This window comes from Vanellus vanellus, assembly GCF_965231255.1.
Source record: "Vanellus vanellus genome assembly, chromosome: Z".
Classification (NCBI taxonomy): domain Eukaryota; kingdom Metazoa; phylum Chordata; class Aves; order Charadriiformes; family Charadriidae; genus Vanellus; species Vanellus vanellus.
Genome location: NC_138908.1, coordinates 50,910,370 through 50,932,347, shown reverse-complemented (window position 1 = coordinate 50,932,347; position 21,978 = coordinate 50,910,370). Strand labels below are relative to the sequence as shown.

The following is a 21,978-nucleotide window of genomic DNA, read 5'->3' as shown; positions in this document are numbered from 1 at the left end:
ATGTCTTCCAGCAATGGCTATATGTAGCTGTGAAGGTCCTTACACTCCAAGTAATAATGAAAGACAGCCTGTAAAATATACATCCACTTCAGCAATTAGGCTGCCATTTTACAACTACTTTCTGTCTGAAATACTATGCATAAGCAAATTAGCCTTTTTCTTCTGGCACGAAAAGGCAAACTCATAATGATAATAACATCTGAAAGCCATTGGTACTGTTGTTGGTATTGCTGCATTAGAAAAAATGGTGTGTTCACATAGTAGTTATATGATCTCTCTGCATGCTGTGTTGCTATTAGAGAAAAAAAGAGTATCCCCATTCTGGTCTTTGCATGTGAATGCAATGTAAATCTGCACCAGTTACAAAATGGCTAGGCAGTATGGCCCCTTCACTGCCAGAGCCAGAGTTTCTGGAATCTGAAGAGTTTTGCAAGATGTAATAAACCACCATTAACATCCTGCTGATTGCCTTTACAGACCTGTGATGCAGAAGATCAAAACACTGATGAACTCCCTGGCTTGGCCGAAATCACATCATACAAATCCACTTACATGAAGAGATGTGCAAGCTCTTCCCTGTCTGTCACTCATGTGCTCGGTGTATGCTTTCCACTGGGGAGTTTCAGCAGATTATCAGAAAAATCCCATACCAGGGTGTGTGGCGGGTGGTCCCTCCACAAAGTTAGTATTAGCATTCCCCTTAGAAGATGAGAGGTGCAAGAGCTGAGCACGCTGTGTGTCTGTGTATACTACTACAGAGAACGAGAAGTCTGCGGATATGTACGATAGGCATGGTAGAAGCAGTAGCTTTCACGGTTTCCATGCGTGCGCGTCTCCAGTACTGAGCGGCGACAAAGAAAACCTCAGTGCATCTGGACTCAGCCCTTCACGTGCGACTGGCACTGTCCAGCAGCGGTCGTTCTTCAGCTCTGAGATCCACCCTTTGTATCCTTTTCTTTCTTTCTCTCTTTTGAAATTGAGGGAGAGGAAATTTACAAATCCAAGGGTTATTCTCATAGAAGCTTTCCATTGTGGTTTTTCGCTGTTTAATTTTGGTATTTTTCTTTTAAAATATATATATATATGTTTTGTTGTTTTTTTGTCAAGAAACAGCACTTTCCACTAGACGGAGACAGGACACTGGATCACTTTGTCCTCCAGGAGGACGCTGACAATCAGGAATACAAAATAAAGCCCAAACATGAGAAAGCCCAGGATTTTATTCATCCTCCACTTGCAGAAAGCGATGGAGAGGATGACAAAGAGCAGCATGATGAAGAGGAGGACAATCGCACAGAACAGACCATTGCTGCTGACTGTGACGGGGGCAAAGCTGTTAATCACAGCATACAGGAGCCACGGAAGAGGAAGGCTGTTAAGAAAAAGAAAAATTAATTGGAAACATTGCAGAGCTGCAGAAAGGGGCACTAGAAAGCTTCTGAAAGCACTCCAAAACACAACCAGAGGCTTCCTGCATAAAGTAAAGCAGGAAGACTTTCAACTCTTCTAATATGCACATAAATCTAACTTGTCAGCTTGCTCGTGGTTCTTGGGGAGAACACATGGCTCCTCGCTCTTCCCCTAGTACACTGGTGAATTATATTTCCCTTGGCTGACAAATGACCTGGCACCCTGTCTGTGAGCAGGACAACCCCTTTCATTTGTTTCTGGATTTCAGACCTGCAGAAGAATTTACTTCCATTCTCTTTCCAAGAGCCTGCATGATAGGAGGGTGGGTTGCATGTAGACATGTCCTTGCTGTGAAGAACCAGCACCCTGCAAGGCACTGCCCCCAAAATTTGGCCCTTAAAAGCCTTGATCCCCATTTACTGTGTAAACCTGTGTTAAAATGTGAACTTCAACTGAACTCCAGATGAATTTCTATTTCTGCATTTGCTGTCATTGCATTTCTCATCTCTGATGCCCCAGAATGAGGCAACATCCCTCTGGAAGATGTCAAGCTGGAATAAATATTTAAGCCACTGATTGGAGCTTAGCAGGCTTAGAAAGCATGAAGAGAGCTGTCAGAAGCTCACAACATTCAAACTTTGAATAAGCAGCTCAAGAGAGAATAATTTATTACAGCCTCAGTATGAACTACACCAGCCTACATCTCAACTGTACCATTTCAGCTGTCAGTATACCAGGTCCAGCAGACTCATACAGGACAACAAAATTTCCATTGGCAGGAACACTAAAAATTTTAAGAAAAGTAAGAAAGCACAGCAAAAGAGAAAAGTCTTGTAATGCACCCTACATACTCTTAAGTTGAAGCACATGGTAGTGAATAATGTTTTCATATATTTTGCGGGTCTGCTGCTTATAGATGTTATTTCAAACACTTCACAATTCTGGATTAATAGAAAAAAGTGGCGCAGTTTTTCTGCTGTGTCCAAAGGTACTGCCATTAGCTAAAAGACAGAGTGAAAAAGCCATTTACTATCCACTCTAACTTCAGGATCCCTTTTTGTACTGGTGAAGTTGCTGGTATATTTTCACCAGCAAAACCCATCATCTGTTCTACAACTAGGCTGTTTGGGACTACGACTATGACTAGACCTGTGCCTCTGCATGTGCAATAGCAAGAAACAACCAAAGATGGAGAAACTGAGAGTATGGACATGATTCTCAGTGCCTCTGTCTTGAGCTGAAGATGGGAATGTGGGAATAAAGACAGAGTTCGTCTGTGTATTTCCTGCACATTTTTGAAACAATGAGGCGTAAATTACAACATTTCTGGACCTGATCTAGCTTGGTCTCAAAAGGTCAAAAAGGAATTTGAATTCCAACCACAGGCCACGCATCATTATCCCAGAGCTGCCGTGAAGCAGTAAAGTGCAAATAGCACATTTCTGCACAATCTTATGTTGCTTCACGTTGCCAGAGCTATAAAAACGGTCCTTTGTGTTAATAGAGAATTGGTTTGTAATTTGGGACGTGCCAGGTATATATAAAATCAGATGTCAACAACAGCCAAACGAGCTACACAAGACAATGACATTCTGTTTTCAATACAGCAAACATGTTGAACACTGCAGAGGCAATGAATTGTTTTCCATCATCATATTTATAAAGAAAGCTCTAGTATAAGCACAGTGAGTGGTAATATAAGCAAACAACAGCAACCTGACAAAACCATAAAAAGCTTCAGAAATTCCTTCTTGGAACAATGCTCGTCCATACTTTTCTAAGTGCAATTCATTTGCCTAGGCAGCTCTGCAATGTATCAAAGAGAGAATTAGGCAAAAAATTTGTAAAAATTCTGACATGCAAATGTCTATAAACTTCTGAGCACTTGAAATAGTAACATCCATTGCCTATTTGGATCACTCTCCTTTTTAAGTATCAATGGCAGATAAATGTTTTAGGCAACACCTTGGCAAAACCACAGCAACATGCTAAGAATGAAAGACTTGTTAAAATAGACACAATTTTCTTGCTGTAGGACTTACCCCACTGTGATGTCAAATATGTTGCTTCCAACGGAACTGGATACAGCCATGTCCCCCAGACCTTTGCGTGCTACAATGACACTGGTAATAAGGTCAGGAATGGATGTGCCAGCTGCTAGAATAGTCAATCCCATGATTTCTTCACTAATACCGATAGTCTCTCCAACCTAAAAGGGTTTAAGCAAAAACAGCAAAAAAACATCCTGCAGTGAAGAAATGCTTTCTGCTGTAAATCTGTTTAACCAGGAATACTACCCCGGAGCTTGCTGACTAGCTTAGAGAATACAGACAAGATTGGAGAATTAGTTGTTTTCACAGATTTCCACATGTTTCAGGAGAAAGATAATATTGTCAAATAGAACCAGTAGGTATTGACAAGAGGTTGCTGATGGATATGATGTTACCAGAATGATCAAGTCCTGTGGTCAGGACAACCACAGCTCTCTGAACTACTTTTCATTTGCTGAGTAGTGATTTACTTCCTCCATGGTTGCAGCTCCTAAAATAAAGCACTACTCAGCATGAGATAGATGATGGACTCCGATTCTAAATGATCTCTCACAGTGCGAAACACAATGCAGGGCATGTATTTTGTACCAGTATCACCTCCTTACCTGATGTGCCCACCAGACCATTAAGTAAGAAAAAAATGCAATCCAGCTGATAGAGCCAAAAAATGTGATAGGAAAAAATTTTCTTGACCTCTGAAACAGAAACAAAGAGAAATAGTGAACAACTACATTGAAGGCTGACGTGCTGTACTCTTATTTGCCTCTCAAAATGAGAGTGGCCTCTCATTTTTTCCGATTGCCTGTTCTGACCAACTGTTCTGGCCATCATCAGATGATCAAAATAAATGTCAAGAATGGTAAGAAACCGACTCCCTATACTGGTATATACTTATCTATGCCTCATTCTTCCAACTGCTTCAGTTCGAAAATAATACCTCCTAACAACTTGTATGATGAATGACAAGTTTTAGGTTGTAATTTGTATCATATTCTGTTATGCTGCAGTTTGCATATGTGTTCAGGGCAGTTTGACGTCTAAATTTATTAATAATGCCATGATTATTCAGAAAGAATGTTTTCAAACTGCAAAACGAGGTATCCATACCTTTAATTGGTACATCAATAACTGTGCAACACCTTTCACAGTCAGTATAACAAAGGCTGCCATACAGACAGAGCTAAAAAATACACATCTAAAATTTATTAGGGCATTTACTTTTCTTGGGAAAACAATTCACTTTCTCAATTAGAACAGGACATACTTTAAGCATGTATTTGCCACGCTTTTTTTTTTAGAGAAGTTTGTTATAAAAACATGTAAAACACACTTTGAGGCCCTTCAATGAATTAAAAAAATCTGTATAACACCAAAGTAACTTCATTTTCATTTTTAGTGCCTCCCTTACTAATGTCTAACTTTGAATAGATAATGTTCTTGCAGCCAATGAATGGGTTATATTAAGATTAATGATTTATTTTGCTTTGTATTCTTTCCAGTCTTTTGCATCATCCATATTTCCTATTGGCTAGCTAGATCTGTGCAAAAAAAAGAGTTCAAGTTAACCACTAAAGGAAGAAAACACAAGAGCAGTATTGTACCAGGTAATCGCTGTCTAAATCAAATTAGTGTTTAAAATGAAATTTGTACTGTGAATGAATGCTACCAGTCTTGAATGAAACTGAATTATGGGCATTGACCTTCTGAACACAGATCCTCACCCCTGAGGACTTCTGACGTGCCACTAGGAGAGCCCTACAAATTTTCATGAATAACCAGTAGGACTGCTTGTGGAAGTAAGGTAAATCACTTTGAATACTTGTTCCTGCTGCTGCTCGATGCTGCGCTACCTTTTCCTGTTAAGTCCTCGCTAAATACACTTCCACTTTTTCTCTGCAGGGGCCTCCAGAATTTTTGGGCACCCCTCTCCACTGCAGGGCTTGCCTCTGCTGCAGAAGGAGACTCATTAGCCTAAGGGTCATTCCTAGGTGTTGTGGGAGCAGAGGGGACTGCAGGGCTTTTCCGGAATGTGACTTTTGGAGAGAAAATACTCTTTTGATTTTGCCAATTCAGCTTGCTCAAGCCCTGCTAAAGCCCTCTTTTTTAGGGAGTTTACAGAGCTGCACAGCCAGCTTTTCTCGTACAACAGACACAAGAGGCATTTATATGTGACAGCCTCGTGTTTAGGAACTGATCAGCATGTGTGGCTGTGGACTAAGAGGTGCTCGGTGAATTGGGCTGGCCATTAGAGTGTGTCATGCCGGAATGACACTGCCTTTTGTCAGCTGAATCAGAAAACGGTGAGGCTGGTCCACAGCTCATTGAAATTGTGTAGACTTTCTGCTGATGTAAATGGAATGAGATTAGGTCATTACGGATGGGAAAAAGGTAAAGTCAGCAATGGCAATTGTGCACACTCATCCACAGGATGGGACAATTGGAAGGTCCATATCTGCTTTAGCAGCAGGTGCAGCTGTCGGCTGTGCTACAGAACACTTAACTCACTCCCTGTAGGCACTCTGCGTAATGCTGAATGCCCTCCTGAAAACTGAGCTTGCAGATATCGACTGCCACGACCTATACAACTCCACAATTGGATACACATAGGAACAAACATTAAAGATGGCACAGATTTAACAAGCTCCCCAAACCCCTCATATATAAATAAATAACTGAAATTCTATTAGAGTAAGAAAACCATTCCAGTAGGTGTTTTAAATGAATTATCTTTAAATATAGGCATAAATAGCCACAATGGCACCTGGAAACATCCTTTTCATATAAATTGCATTCCTGCCACAAGCACTGTTTCTAGAACTGCCCAGGGTACTTTGGCTGATCTGCTTCTTAACTCTTTACCAAGCAAACAGAGTTACTTTTTCAAAACACAGTTCTAAATTTTTATCAGATCAGAAAATCTGATTATGATGTTTAAACCTCCTCAGATGGGCTTTTAATTTTAAAATCAAAACTTTACATGCATTGGGGGACAGAAGACCTTACTCGGAAAAGGAACACAATTTGAAAGGAACACAAAGATCGCTTTTGAAATAGTTATTTGACACCAGTGGGAGCAGAATTGAGTCTGGAAGGGATAAATGATTCTAAACAGCAATTTCCTTTTTTTAAACTAAATAGCTAGCACTTCTTTTTCAACATTCTTAGTAGCTAGCCAACTCTTTCAGCTTTCAACATTTTTTGTCTTCCTTGTAAAAACTGGGACTTTCTGGCAACACATATGGTGAATGAGATGATGAAGCGATCAGCTTGTTGCAGCTGGTCACAAAATCTACACAGAGCACCCCACAGCAATGCAATTTGAATAATCACTATACAACACTCAAGATATAAGCATACATTGGCTTACGCAAAACTAAAACAGCAAGAGCTGTAGTGGCCAGTAATAGCTCTCTGTCAGTGTGATTATATATACCAAATGGTTCTTGCAAAATAATGAGACATTGCCTATCTGAGTCAGACACCCACAGAATATGGATGGCTAAGAATTACGAGTCAGTAACTTCTCAGCATGTGTATTCCTAGCTTGTCTTAGCCAGTCCTCTCCCAGTAAAATTACCTGATAAGCAGCAGTTCAAGACTAAGAGCACTTTAATGGGCTTAGCAGTTTAATTACCTATTTTAAAAGGGGGAACGTTTAACCTCAGAAAGGGCAAAATTTAAATCTTTTACATATTACAGGTGATGAAATCAAAAATGGACTCCATAGGTGCCCCTACATAATTTGCATATAGATGAAATTTTTTAAAAGGAGTAATGAGAGTGCTGATTCTTTTTTGGATGATGCATTTTATTTCCAGAGTATAATAATAATCATGCTTATTTTGTAACTAATGACAGCATTCTTTTGAGATTTATCTCATGGCAACTCCCTAGCTCTTGGAAATATAGAGAGCTGCCAATTCCAAGTATTTTCCTAGAAGAATTAGTCAGCGACAGCAGACAGCAATACTTCTCTCCACCTTTTCTGGTAGCTGTTGTGATGGTTGCCTTGGAAAGACAGAGAGCCCAGTTTATTACCAATTGGTTCTGTTGTGGTCATGGTAACAGACAAATGAGAAAAGCCATGGCTCATTCAGTTCATATGCTATTTTCTCTTAACAAAAGAGAAAGAATTTTGTAGTTTCACTGTAGATTGGTTGGATTGGTACTGTTCCTGTCTATCAGCTATCTTAAGGGCATTTTTCTTGGTACATTTCTGTATTGATTTCACGCCAGTGTCTAAAAAACAGGATTTAAGTAGCAAGAATGATCCAAGTATGAAGGTTTTTCTTCTAAGCACCTGATCCTGAAAGATAGTGAGTGCTTAAGAATTTGCAAAGGAATTGTCTTAATTTTCGCCAGTATTATTACCAACACCTTTACTTTACCTTTAACCTGAATGAATCATATGCTTGTCTCGTACATAAATTTATCTGCATTGCAAGCTTTGATTTTCCTTTCATACTTGACAGTGCTTAAATCTGATTACTCACAACATGCTCCTGTAACTGGATCTGTGCTAGAACATCTTGTCCTTATCCCCTTGGTAACAGTGCATCTCTGTATGGCAACAAGAGTTCATGTAAGTTGTACCTCTTCGTTGGTAATAGAAATTTGCAGAGGTACAATAAACTGCCCCATATGGGCAGTGACAGCAGGACTGGAGTCTCAATAGCCATTTTTCTGGCATGTAACACAAAGAGATGGACAGTGCAGTATGGCTATAAGAAAAGGGATGGTGTCCAGTATCTGCCACTGACCCACTGGGCCACCTTGGTCATGTCATTTTCCTTTCAATCTTTCAATATCCCTTGCTGCTGGAGGCGGATACTTACGTTTGTGACCTTTACAGAGACACTGGGGAAATAAGTTATTAGTACAGGAAAAATACCCGTTATTGTTCAAAACACCTGAACAAAAAGTCAGGTAAAAAATTCCCCAAGGGCACACCTACCTCTGGTGTACTGCCAGCAACATCACTGATGTTATAGTAAGGTTTCTAATCTATATTGGCTTAATGTAAGCAGGTATTATTAAGGCACTAAACACACCTTAAAAGATGTCAGCTATTGAATCAGCTGAGAGTTAGCTGAACTAAAGCATAGTCTAAGTATATAAAAACCTGGATATGTGTACACCAGAGCAACAAGGATTTTGCTAACTTTATAACCAGAGACCTTGTATATGAAATAATATCTGGGTCTCATGGAGCTAAATATAGCTTGGTATGGTACAAGTAAATGTAGTCAAATAATCTCCATTATGTGGAGATAAAATATACTTTGGAAAAGAGACTCTAGGAGGAAAGGAGAACTCATTTTTGAGAAGTGGACACCCACAGAGGATGTCAAAGGCTCCATATGGTCTCTCAAATCAGTATATAGCACACAAGTGTTCATTTTATGTATCTGAACGCTAATCTGAGCATCCTGATGCAGAATTTGGGTTTCTGACTAAAATTACCACACTTGCAAATCAAGCTCCTCACAGCAGGCCTACCTACAAAATCTATTTAACTATTATTTTAGGTTTGTTTTAACTTTTACCTCACAGATTTCATGGAAAGTTGTTTTCTGATGCACATGCTGAGCTGTGATATTGTTTGTGGTGTTATTTTTTTTTGTTAGGAAGGGAATAGGGGGGATGGCGCACAGGCATAAATGAGAATATTTGAGAGACAAACACACTAACGAAGTGTCCTTGAAAAGTTAGACAGTTTATGCAACCATCTGGCTAAGTCTTTGACGGCAATGTTCAAAGTAAGTAGCTTGTCATACTGATACAGCCTGTTACCTCTTCTATAACTACCACATGTAATTACAAACTACATTTCTTTTGCTTGTGTACAAAAAGCTACTCCTTTCAGTGAATGAAATTTTAAAACTCTGTCGCCCATTGACGTACCTGGCATATACAACTATGCTTATCTTTTGTGTTACGGCAGGATATTTTAGCTGTAGGATGTCAGCACGAGTTCCGTTGTGAAAAATAAGAGTGTTACTAATCACGCGTATCACACAGTTGCACGCAACTTCTTGAGATATTCACTTTCCGAGCCCATTATTGTAACAACTGTTCTCATTTGTACAGTACAGAATATTGGATAAGGCTACATGTCTACCGATGTTAACTTCAGATTTTCAAAATTCAAAATAATGCACATACTTATTTCTTAGCAGTACTTGCTCATTTTGGGCCAAATTGTGAACAAAATTATAGGGATATTTTTGAATGATAAAAGGATGGCATAAATACAGAAATAAACAATCTTGAAATTCATGTAGTATGCTCTCTGTGTTATCAAACAAAAAGTGTTTACCGGAGTTGTTTGAAAACTTTAAGAAATGAAAGCTTAAAGATTGGAAGGGAAAATGTCAGTTTATATCCTTTGAGAAACCTTTATCTAAAAACAAATCAGAGGTCTTATTTTAGCTTGTTTCTTGCACTGAATTGCAGTTTTTCAGTGTGTGGGATGGGAAAGGTTTTTCAGTGTGTGTGAGAAGGAAAAAAGAATTCAGGGTGTTGATATATAACCTTCTAAGCTGTGCATCCTCTCCTGCAGCAGTTTTAAATCTATTTTTGATCCAGAAAGGAAAAGAGATTAAAACACTACTAAAGGATTTTTTCATCTCTTGACTTTTTTTCTTTTACTTTCCATGAGCCTACCCAATCAGGTCTATTTGTATATGTGAATATAAAAGTAGTAAGACTTGATAACTTCTCTCAGTAAGTAATTTGTATTAATAATCAGTCTTACATTACTTCAAGCTGTGTTTGGGATGAAACTAGAAAGTATTTTTCACATGTAAGGACTTAATGATCTTGTTCTAGTATGAAAATTAAAAGACAACAAGTAGAAGACAAAGGTCTAGTAGAACATGCATTTAAAAGAAATGTGTATCATTACTTTTGTACCGCAGAGAAAACTTGAACAGTCTAAAATCTTCCCAGTTGTACCCTTTATGGCACTGCAGATGGACAGACTTCCTCAGCTCTTATGTGATATTCAGTGGAGATCTAGAAACACAGATGTGAAGGCCCCAAAGAAGGGGGCCTTTTTTAACAGCTTTCACTTTGTGTCATAAAATAGTAGTAAATATGAATGGCAGTCTTTATAGAGCTATTACCACCCAGTTTTCCATAAGCGCCCATTTGAAGATTTTAAGACTGATGTTGTGACCTCTTCTTCAAAGAAGAAACTATTAAAAAAAATGATTAGCTCTATTTTTACAGAAATCCACTACAGTCCCTTTTTGGCATTTAGCTAGAGAGCCACCCTGCTGTGCAGAACACACCGACTTACAGCAAGAGTTACTTACAGGTTTTCTGACATCTGGGAGGGAAGCCCACAGTGGAAAAACAATGGGTAATACAAGAAGGTAGGTGAGCTGCTTGCGTGGGGTGTCAGGCCAGGCCAGGCTGAGAGGCTGGTCCTCATCCTCTTCATTCTGTAAGAAAAGCCGCAGTGAGCAGAATATTGCAGTGGATGAATGAGGTGAGGGATTCTCTAAAGAGGAGTCCTGAGGACTGTGCTGTGTTCCAGTGAGAACCCACAGGGTCTGAAAACATTGCATTAACGCCACACCTACCTAACAACATTAGCTAGGACACAGTAAAAAGATTTGGGCCAGACTATGAAGTATCCCTGCAACACAGGCTGCCTGAGGATGTCTGTTCGTGGCTAGGCTGACGGTGAAGCTGATCCCTTGGGATGCGTGGGGCAATGCTTTCTCCCTGGAGGGGAACCTTGTGCCTGTGATACGTCTTTTCACGGGGGTCTCCCTTGGGATGTGGGCTAGTCTAGTGAGGGATCAAAACTGGTCAGTGCTGCATCAAGCCTGGCCACATAGAGATAGGGATAGAGACAGATCGAGATAGAGATAGAGATAAAGAGAAGAGAGAGACAGAGACAGATGTATGTGTGTTTGTGTGTGTGTACACACGCGCACATATGTACATATAAATAGTAATATATGTGTGTATACATATGTCTAACTCAGCTTTTACAAGTAACTTAGAAACTTACTATCTAAATATATATATATATGTATTTTCTCATTCATAGGACCATAGGGTAATTCAGGCTGGCAGGGACCTGGGGAGCTCCGCTGCTTTGCTGGGGAGGTCAGACTGGGCTGCTCTGGGCTCTGCCCAGTCAAGCTACGAAACCACCAAGGATGGAGATGGCCCAACCTCCCTGGGCCCCTGCTCCACCCCTGGGCAGTCCTCCTAGGGAAAAGGCTTCTCCTTATCTTCAGCCTGAGGCTCTTCTGTTTAGACCAGTCACAATGCAGCACTCTTCTTAATAACTGGGTGCTAAAATTAACGGAAAGATAGTCCTCTCCTATTTGTGTAGCTGATTTTCACACTTATCTCTGGTCTCTGTTTCTGTGCATGCTGTTCACCTGTCATTTGTATTACACAGTAGGTATATAGGGACCTTCTCCCAGGACAGAAAACCTTCTGGGTGCCGTACACTTCTTTTTCCTTAGGCTGCTTCTGCTAACAAAATGGAGCCCTCTCAGACTGCCACAGAAAAAAAGCAAAGTGAGCATGATTCAGCCTTTTTGTGTGTATGTATTAAAGTAACTTTTTAACTTTTAACATATGTAGGCAATGTCTTTGGAATTGCACATGGATCTAACTTATTCCACAGAATAAGGCAACAGAAAAAATGGCCTAAACGGTTCTTTCACATAGGTGTGTGTAATGCAAACCCTGTTAAGTCTGTGGGAATATTCCTAGGGAGCTAAGTGAAAGCTAAAGTCGTCCAAAAAAGAGTACCTGGTGAAAACTGTTTGTTTGAGAGAATGAGAGATATACAACTACTTCTTCATGTAGTGTTCTGGTTTTCTACTTTTGCAAAAAGATAATAATTGAGAATTCAGTCCTCCCTACAGTGTGCAAATGCTCAGAACTCAGCTTGGCCACTGCAGTTAAAGACAATAAGAAGAGATTCTTTCAGTATATCAATAGAAAAAGGAAGACTAGGGAAAATGTGGGCCCACTGGTGAATGAGACAGGTGCCCTAGTGGTGGAAGGCACAGAGAAGGCAGAGTTACTGAATGCCTTCTTTTCTTCGGTCTTCACTGCTAAAGCTGTCCCTCATGAATCCCACACTCTGAAGGCAAAGGGGAAGGTCTGGAGAGAGGAAGATTTTCCCTCAGTTGAGGAGGACCGGGTCAGAGACCACTTGGCCAAGCTGGACATTCATAAGTCCATGGGCCCTGATGGCATGCACCCGCGAGTGCTGAGAGAGATGGCAGATGTTATTGCTAGACTACTCTCCATTTTCTTTGAAAGGTCATGGAGAACTGGAGAGGTGCCTGAGGACTGGAGTAAGGCTGACATCACTCCGATCTTCAAAAAAGGCAAGAAGGAGGACGCAGGGAACTGCAGACCAGTTAGTCTCACCTCTGTCCCTGGGAAGGTAATGGAGCGACTCATTCTGGATGTCATCTCCAAACACATTGAGGAACAGGAAGTTATTGGAAGTGGTCAACATGGATTTACCAAGGGTAAATCGTGCTTGACCAATATGATAGCTTTCTATGATGTTATAACTGGTTGGCTGGATGAGGGGAGAGTCATAGATGTCATCTACCTTGACTTTAGCAAGGCTTTTGACACTGTCTCCCATGACATCCTCATTAGGAAGCTGAGGAAGTATGGGCTAGATGAGGTGACAGTGAGGTGGATTGAGAGTTGGCTGCAGGACAGAACTCAGAGGGTTGTGATCAGCGGCACAGAGTCTAGTTGGAGGCCTGTAACCAGTGTTGTCCCCCAAGGGTCAATACTCGGTCCAATTCTGTTTAATATATTCATTAATGACCTGGATGAGGGGGCAGAGTGTATCCTCAGCAAGTTTGCTGATGATACCAACTGGGTGGGGTGGCTGACACCCCAGAGGGCCGTGCTGCCATCCAGCGTGACCTGGACAGGCTGGAGAGCTGGGCAGAGAAGAACCTAATGAGGTTCAACAAAAGCAAGTGCAAGGTTCTGCACCTGGGGAGGAAGAATGTAAAGCACCAGTATAGGTTAGGGGTGGACCTGCTGGGAAGTAGTTCTGAGGAGAAGGATCTGGGGGTCGTGGTAGACAGTAAATTATACATGGCCCAGCAATGTGCCCTTGTTGCCAAAAAGGCCAATGGAATCTTGGGCTGCACAGGGAAGAGTGTTGCCAGTAGGTCAAGGGAGGTCATTCTCCCCCTCTACTCTGCACTGGTGAGGCCACAACTGGAATACCGTGTCCAGTTTTGGGATCCCCAGTTCAAGAGGGACAGGGAACTACTGGAGCGAGTCCAGTGAAGGGCAACTAAGATGATTAAGGGATTGGAGCATCTGCCTTATGAGGAAAGGCTGAGAGAGCTGGGAATCTTTAGCCTGGAGAGGAGAAGGCTGAGGGGAGACCTTATTATGGCGTACGAATATCGAAAGGGTGGGTTGAAGGAGGATGGAGCCAGGCTCTTTTCGATGGTTCCCAGTAACAGGAGAGGGGTAATGGGCACAAGTTAGAACACAGGAAGTTCTGTTCAAATACACAGAAAAACTTTACGGTGAGGGTGACAGAGCACTGGCACAGGCTGCCCAGGGAGGTTGTGGAGTCCCCTTCTCTGGCGATTTTCAAGACCCGCCTGGATGCGGTCCTGAGTAATGTGCTCTGGGCAATCCTGCTTTAGCAGGGGAGTTGGACTAGATGATCTCTAGAGGTCCCTTCCAACTCTGAAAATTCCGTGATTCTGTGAAATTACTCTGCCCATAGATTTACAATACAGGTTTCTTGTCAGTTATTGCCCTGTCTTGAGATTGCATACGTAAACCTTATGACAATGCTGTAAGAAGCAGACCTTTGAATGACCACGGCAGTTATTTTTTTCTAAGTAAAAGAGTTATTGATGAAATGTCACCATTTGTTGGTATTGTTCATAACATTTCCTACTTAGTGCTAATTTTGATTCAAGAACTAGTCTTAATTATTCTATTATGAACTCCTGAATTGTTCAACCACCCAGCTACCTGAACTGATCAGTACCTGCAGAAGCAAGCTCAACTCTTAGCTCAGGGTCTTACATCATGACTGTATCACCTGATACCGACGGACTGGACGCAAATCCCTATCTATCTCTTGAGATATTGACAGGCTGCAGCTACTTTGGCAGTTATGTGTTGATGTCAACAGAAGACAGTATTTTGTAACCCCTACACTTTGTGAAACTCCCAAGTTGCATGACTATAAAACGACAGTAAAGTCAACAGGTCGTAATAGGTATAATCACTAAAAGATTTTTAAAATGTAGATAGGCACAGTTCATAACACTCCACACAGTAATTAAGAGGCTCCTGAGCTAGCTTTCACCTTTACCTTTCCGCTCTTTACCAAAGTGGGCAGATGATCTGTATTTCACTGCTGCAATCTATTGAAGCCTGACTTTTGGGGGACTGGACGGGTGCAGGAGTTTGTGGGGCTGCATCCTAAAAACCAAATCCATTCCTTTTCCATTTTGGTAGATGCTGTTGGAGTCAGAAAATCAATCTGAGATGGATGCTCAGCTTTGAAATATGACGACTGAAATAAAATTTGAGCACAAAAGGACCAATTGAAGGGTTGCCTAGGTAACTCTTTCTGAGTGGCCTGTGTATAATTTAAGCAGCAGACTCATCTGGAATAAAGCTCCATAAATGACTGCTTCATAAACAGCCCGGAGTGACAAAGTACTTCCTGAATTGCCATCTTTAGAGTTTAGCCATGATTAACAACTGTATTTAATCACAACAAAAGCTTCACATTAGCCTGAGTTTCCACATGAGTCTGCAAAATGTACGCATGAGTCTGCAAAATTAGAAATCCTAATTCCCATGTGACTGTTGTCAGGTGCTTTCGTGGTTTCTAACGTACTGACAACCCTTACGTCTTTGCTGCTGTGTGGATCCCCATCCCCTGCCTCCACTGAGACGGGCAAGGTGCTGCGTGCATTAGGACAGGGACATTTCCAATGCGCTCCAGTGTACTCAGCACATTGTAGACTGGAGACCTTGCTAGCACACTGTTCCTCAAATACCCAAATACTGGCATGCTGCCACCAGGCTTATCTCTAGCGAGCCTGGTTTTGTCCCTTTCCCCCTTCAAGCTAGTTTAAAGACCTTTCTATGATGTCTGGTAACTCCTGGGCAAAGATCTTTTTCCCCTTTTGAGACACGTGTACTGTGTCTGTTGCCAGCAGGCCTGGTGTTTTGTAGACCAACCGATGATAAAAAAAAAACAAAATTCTGCCAGTGACACCAGTCTTGGAGCCAGTTCTTGATCTGCTGGGTCTTCCTGTTTCTTCCCTCATCATTCCCTGGAACTGGAAGGATAGAGGAGAAGAACACTACTTGTGGTCCTGATCCCTTAACCAGTCATCAAAGGTTTAGACATAAGCTGCATTAGATCTTCATATCTAATAGTAATTAATGTGTTTCTATGAAATTCTCATTAGCTGTTATGATTCTTTCCACTTTTCAGTTAGTGTATCCTCATTTCTTCGTGCTTGTGCTTGGAACTGTCTTTTTGTTACATATACATTTGCAGTGCTGAATATCGTATCTATACTCATGCCTAGATGGGATGGACATGGTACCCTAGAACATGTTAATCAATAATGATAACCAAATTAATTCTCGAATAGGAAAATGCTGCCATTGCATATTCTACCAGGGTTAATAAGGTACATCTTTAAACTACAAAAAAATAGTTATGATGCCCTCTGTTCCAGAAATGAGATCAGATGCATTGTTTTGCTCTGTGTTCTCTTTTATGTATGTGTAACAAATTTTCTTTTCTTTTAAAACAATCTATGTATATTCATAACCCTATTCTTGCTACTTCAATTCTTCTTGTATGTAACTCATTACAAACAATGAAAAAGGTACCAAATCTCTGGACCCTCCATCTTTCACAAATTTTTCATCCAAGATGATTTATCTAATACTAATCTGTGATCTCACAGAAGAAATCTTTTACTGGTTTGCTCAGGACTGGTCTGACAACTTTTCCCAATCTCCCAAGAAAATCTTTCCAAACAGGGGAAATGATGGTGTGTTTCACATTATATAAACAAGACAAACATATGGTGACATTTCATCAATAACTGTTTTGTTTATAAACAACAGCTTATAGCGAACTCCATCTGCCAAAGTCACAATGCAGCCACTGCTTCTAGCAAACATCATAAAATCATTGTCTCCATGGAGGACAATGATTTTATCATTGTTATTATCTTAGTTGCTTTTCTGGCACAACATAAAGCTGTATTTTTACACTTTTTTTTTTCTGACAGTAAGACAAAATGGAAAACAAGTACAATGAACCACCTCAAACTTATCTGAAATACTGAATCTAACACTATTTACCAACTAGTCTGTATTGTATGACAGCTATAGCATATGATTTATAAATATTACATTCTGATTATTCTGTTAGCCCAACTAAACTGAAGAGCTGAGCTATATATTCTCATACTTGCACACTTCTTGTGCATTTTAGACAGTGCATTGTAGACAGTACAGACATCCATGGCCCAGCAATGTGCCCTTGTTGCCAAAAAGGCCAATGGAATCTTGGGCTGCACAGGGAAGAGTATGGCCAGTAGGTCGACGGAGGTCATTCTCCCCCTCTACTCTGCACTGGTGAGGCCACAACTGGAATACTGTGTCCAGTTCAAGAGGGACAGGGAACTGCTGGAGCGAGTCCAGCGAAGGGCAACTAAGATGATTAAGGGCTTGGAGCATCTCCCTTATGAGGAAAGGCTGAGAGAGCTGGGACTCTTTAGCCTGGAGAAGAGAAGGCTGAGGGGAGACCTTATTATGGCATACAAGTATCTAAAGGGTGGGTTGAAGGAGGATGGAGCCAGGCTCTTTTCGATGGTTCCAAGTGACAGGACGAGGGGTAATGGGCACAAGTTAGAACACAGGAAGTTCCGTTCAAATACACGGAAACACTTCTTTACGGTGAGGGTGACAGAGCACTGGCACAGGCTGCCCAGGGAGGTTGTGGAGTCCCCTTCCCTGGAGATTTTCAAGACCCGCCTGGATGCAGTCCTGAGTAACGTGCTCTAGGCAATCCTGCTTTAGCAGGGGAGTTGGACTAGATGATCTCTAGAGGTCCCTTCCAACTCTGAAAATTCCGTGATTCTGTGATTTTGACTTCTGATGTCATTAATCAATATAGAATTAGCATTAGGACTCCAGAATAAAGGAAACTGCAGACAGGAAGTATTTGCAGTTCAATTTGTTTATGCTAAAGTATAGATATTGTACAACCTATAAAAAGGCAATTTCTTTCTTTGCCTGATAGTGCTATGAAAGACTGATGAGCTTTTTTTCTTTTGGAAGTGAAGAGCTCTGTACAACCCAACTTCTCACAATGAGTGAATCAAGAAAAAATTATGATGTCTCAAAATGTTACCTGCCTGAGAGGTAAGGACTGATTTTCAGAATTGAGATTGATTTTTTTTCTTTAGAATAGCAAATCTCACATTAATTTATTTGACTAGAAAGGAAGAGGACAAAGGCAATCGGAGCTCTACTGTGAACAGCCTCAAATCTCTGCTTTCTGTTTCTTGTCTGCAACTTGAATTGCTCCTTTGTCTTCTACCTCTCATTTGCAAAAAAAAAAATGGTGAAAGAAGGAGATACTAAGCTAGTACATGAATTCTTGAGTAAAATTAAATCCCTGAGCTTTCCGAATGCTTTCTGTATATACGGACATGCTTCTTCGGGCAGCTAATTTGTATTAATCCTCTCTGCATGATGAACTCACGGAAAAGAGATACCATTAGAGTAGAGCCTACGGGAATGAGCAAGGCTCAGGTAGATATTTGCTCCAGATTCTGCTGTTGCTGCTTGCGTCCTCTTGGGCTCTTGCACAAATACCTGAAAGCACAGCTCCCAGAGATTATATGCAGGGTTTTATGCCCATGTTACTGCCAGCACTCTTTGGGTAATTTGAAAAGTAATACTCAGAATGCAGTAGTCAAAACTGCACTCAGCCCACTAAGAGAAGTAACAGCTGTGGTGTGATGGAGATTTATCTGAAGAATAAGCCTTTGTCTTCATGCCACTTTTCACTGTCCTAGTTTTCAAGTAAGTCAAACTGGTATAGAGCAGAAAAAAAATGTGGAATAGGGATTGGCAGCCTTGGGAAAATAAGGATCAATACCTTTTGATGGCAGCACCAATCTTATTAAGTTACAAAGAGCCATACCGGCAAACAAGACGCAGGCATTTACTTTAGATTGAGTGTGGCAACTGAAGAAAACGTTTGGGCTTTGGAAAATGTATTTTTAATGACCGATCAAACAAATACCAGGGATGCTGGAATATATCATCGCCTTACAACAAAGGCAGCTCTAATCTCCTCTACCCTCTCTCTACGAAATAGAAATGTTTAATATAGTCCAGAATCATAGCCTGAGAGACAGAGAATGCAACAGTACTCTGATTCACATCATGCTAATGTGATGCAGAGTGGGTACTCCAGGGCAGGGGAGATCTGTGCCCACCAGGGGCTCTGACCTGAAACACAGCGCATCGTGCTGGCTGCTCTTTGGTTGGGGAGAGCAAAACATGCTTTACCACACTGTTGCTCAGGTAAACGGATTGGGTCCAATGAAAGCAATAAAGCATTTGTGGCATTTTCCTACAACATACAAGTTGCCTTATATTTTCATGGGAAAGTTCTCTCTGACATGGTTGGCATGTAAACATTTTCCAGTGGGGTTTCCATGGAAACAGGTAAAAGTGTGCGCATGTGTATGTGTGCGTGCGTATGTGTGCGTGTGTGTGTGTGTAGGTGGGAGGAAAAGGTGTTATCTGCAGATTGGAAACTATTTTTAGGCAACCCACAGGTTAAAATGACTATGACTGAACACAATCAAATGCTTGTTAAGAAGGTGGCGGCGGGGAGGGGAGACAATTGGACTTCTCAGAAGGCTCATTTCTCTGAAGGGCACCCTATAAAACATTTAATGAGATAGTCAGTGTCCTTTTAGTCTTCTTTCATTTTCTCATACACGCTAGGTACCACTCTATGAAGTTTTATATAACAAAGTCCTTCTCCTTTGTGGCAGCCTGCTAAAGGTTAAGAGACAGAATGCCATAAGCTGAACAAAATCCCTGAGGAAGATGCAACATCCAGCAGGAGGGAAGGCAATTTCTGTCTGCAAATGAAGCAGGAACGTCTTGCAGACCGTATGGTGGGAGGAGGTTTTGTTCCCTGCTGTGCTGTTTAGGGGCTGGGAAGGAGACTACAGACATCTGTCCTTCTCAGCTGAGGATCCCCATCTTCTCAAAGTGTAGGAGATCTACTGCAGCTTACAGTGGGAGTGGGATTATATGAGTCTTACTGTCCGGGACAAATGATTGGGTTGCTGGGGACATTTTCTGGAAAGCCTTTTTGAATTTCTGCAAGAAGCATCAGGACAGAGTTTATCTGGTTGCTCAAGGGCTTGGGCTAGCAGGAGGACAGCTGAGGTTCTCTGGAGGACAGCGGAGTAAGAAGAATGGAGCTAAGGGCCTGGGAAAAAAGGAAAAGCAAGACAGTGGAGTTTGGAAGAGAGAAATAAAGAAATTAAAAGTAAACAAAAAGAACAGGAAATGAAGGATATAAAGTGAAATTCACCTAGTTCATGAAACCTTGTGAAAATCATTAACTACCAGTGTCCTTGACTCAGTCTTGGGTAGTTTCAGCTTTGTGCAATTGAAAAAGAAGGAAAGGAGAAAAGAATAAGAGTCTGGAAAAAATATATAAAGATGACCAAAAAAACCCTAAAGAAAGCAGGAGAGGTATAAGGAAAACTAAATCATGGCATTTTCAGTATTATGCTTTTTTAAAAAGAAGTTTAATTTACAAATATATGAAAATTAAAATACAAGATAAAATCTACGTTTTTCCCCTTTTCTTCCAGTCATAGCCTGAGGCCTTCCTTTCACAAGGGTCCTTTGCTCAACACTGTCCTTTTAAAAGAATAGGGGTTTTATAAGTAAGATGGATTTATTTGCATATTCTCTTTGTTCTAGTGGAACATACAATTTTTAATGTACTTATTTTCAGACAATTCTAACTCCAGTATAGAACTTTGACAGTATAGCATTTGACTAAAATGCTTGCTTCTAAAATGCTTGCGTCTAAAATGCTTGCGTCTAAATCTACGGATTTAGACCCAAGCACCACAATCTGCACCAGTGAAAAGTAAAAAAACCCAAAAATACGACTATGCTTGTTTTTGCAAGAGGGAAAAGCATGAAGACTATAGTGGAACTTGACAATGGAGGACAAAGAATTAGATCCCTATGTGTGTCTTCTGTATCCTCACTGCAAACACATTTTAGGTAGGAATACTGGATGACCTGCCATGTGAGGACACCCATTTCCCAGCCCACAGTTTTCAGGACAACATTTTTTTGTGTATTTGTAGCTTGGTTCCTCAAGATGGACAGTGTCTCTAATTTTCTCAGTTCTAAATGATCATCACTGGGACATGGAGGCACTAATGGTAAGTTTTCTTAAGAGATTTTTAAACAGTGCTTATGGATCATAAAAACATCTTTGGACATATACAAGAGGAAAATTGCAGACAAGCCATTTCATACTATATTTCCAAATTCTGACACTACAGCACTTCCTTTTGCATGAGAGTAAGGAAAAATCATCAAAAATTCAAGCCACCAGATTGAATTCTACTCATGGAACAGAAGCAAATGATGCTCTCAGTGTAAAATTGAGAATACTTATTCATAAAAAGATGAAAATTCAAGAGCATTTGTAGGTCAAGACTGAGCTATAATGAGTTTGTTCTTGTTGCTCAGCTTTAATGAGTGAGTTTTTGAAAGAGAAGGAGAACCTATTGATGAGTACTGGCTGGCATACTATCCTGTGCCTTCAGTATTACTTCCCTGAACAGAGCTGCTCTTAGAACTGATACCATTGTCTTTGAAGATTTTGAAGACTATTTCCTAAGGGTACATAGTGTCTGCATAAAGTTTGGAAAAGCTAAAAAAAGGTTTGGGAGGGCAATGACCAATTTCCCTTCTTCAAATTCTAATCTTCTTCAAAGAAAAAGGTCACGTGAATGCTGTGTGTCTGATTCTGTTGTTGCCTACGCTTCTATAAATCAGGGGTAATCCTATTAGTGTTCTTTAAGTTCAATATGGGAATCGGAAGCAAACTGAATAGCCCAGTGTTAGCTTCAGAGTGATGCCACAGCTTGGGAAGGTGTATCAGGAAGTGGTGCAGAAAAAACTAGGCAATACATTGAGGAAGGGTCCCTGTACAGCACATAGTAGGCAGAGAACCTCACAGTGAAGTAGGGTCCTAAGTAGCATAGAGACCTATTTATTTGTTACATGGATGAGCAGACTACTTTTATTACAACTTTTCACAAATTCTAATATATACTTTTACATTACAAAATAGGTTACAGCTTATCAATAACTGAAGCAGCACCTGTCAGGTTATCACTGGAAGAGGACAAAATTAGAA

General features: G+C 40.8%; 1 protein-coding gene across 2 annotated transcripts in view; it reads right to left on the bottom strand.

Annotated features, from left to right (window-relative positions):
• Positions 1 to 1,122: 1,122 nt before the first annotated feature.
• SLC24A2 (solute carrier family 24 member 2) overlaps positions 1,123 to 21,978 on the bottom strand; it is a gene marked incomplete at both ends in the record, with an annotated part of 106,966 nt that continues 86,110 nt past the window's right edge. For both annotated transcript variants that reach the window (XM_082497512.1, XM_082497513.1), the window contains 4 exons: positions 1,123 to 1,372; positions 3,453 to 3,619; positions 4,067 to 4,156; positions 10,781 to 10,909. In XM_082497512.1, coding sequence (XP_082353638.1) covers positions 1,123 to 1,372; positions 3,453 to 3,619; positions 4,067 to 4,156; positions 10,781 to 10,909 — 636 coding nt within the window. The remainder of the gene's footprint in view (positions 1,373 to 3,452; positions 3,620 to 4,066; positions 4,157 to 10,780; positions 10,910 to 21,978) is intronic.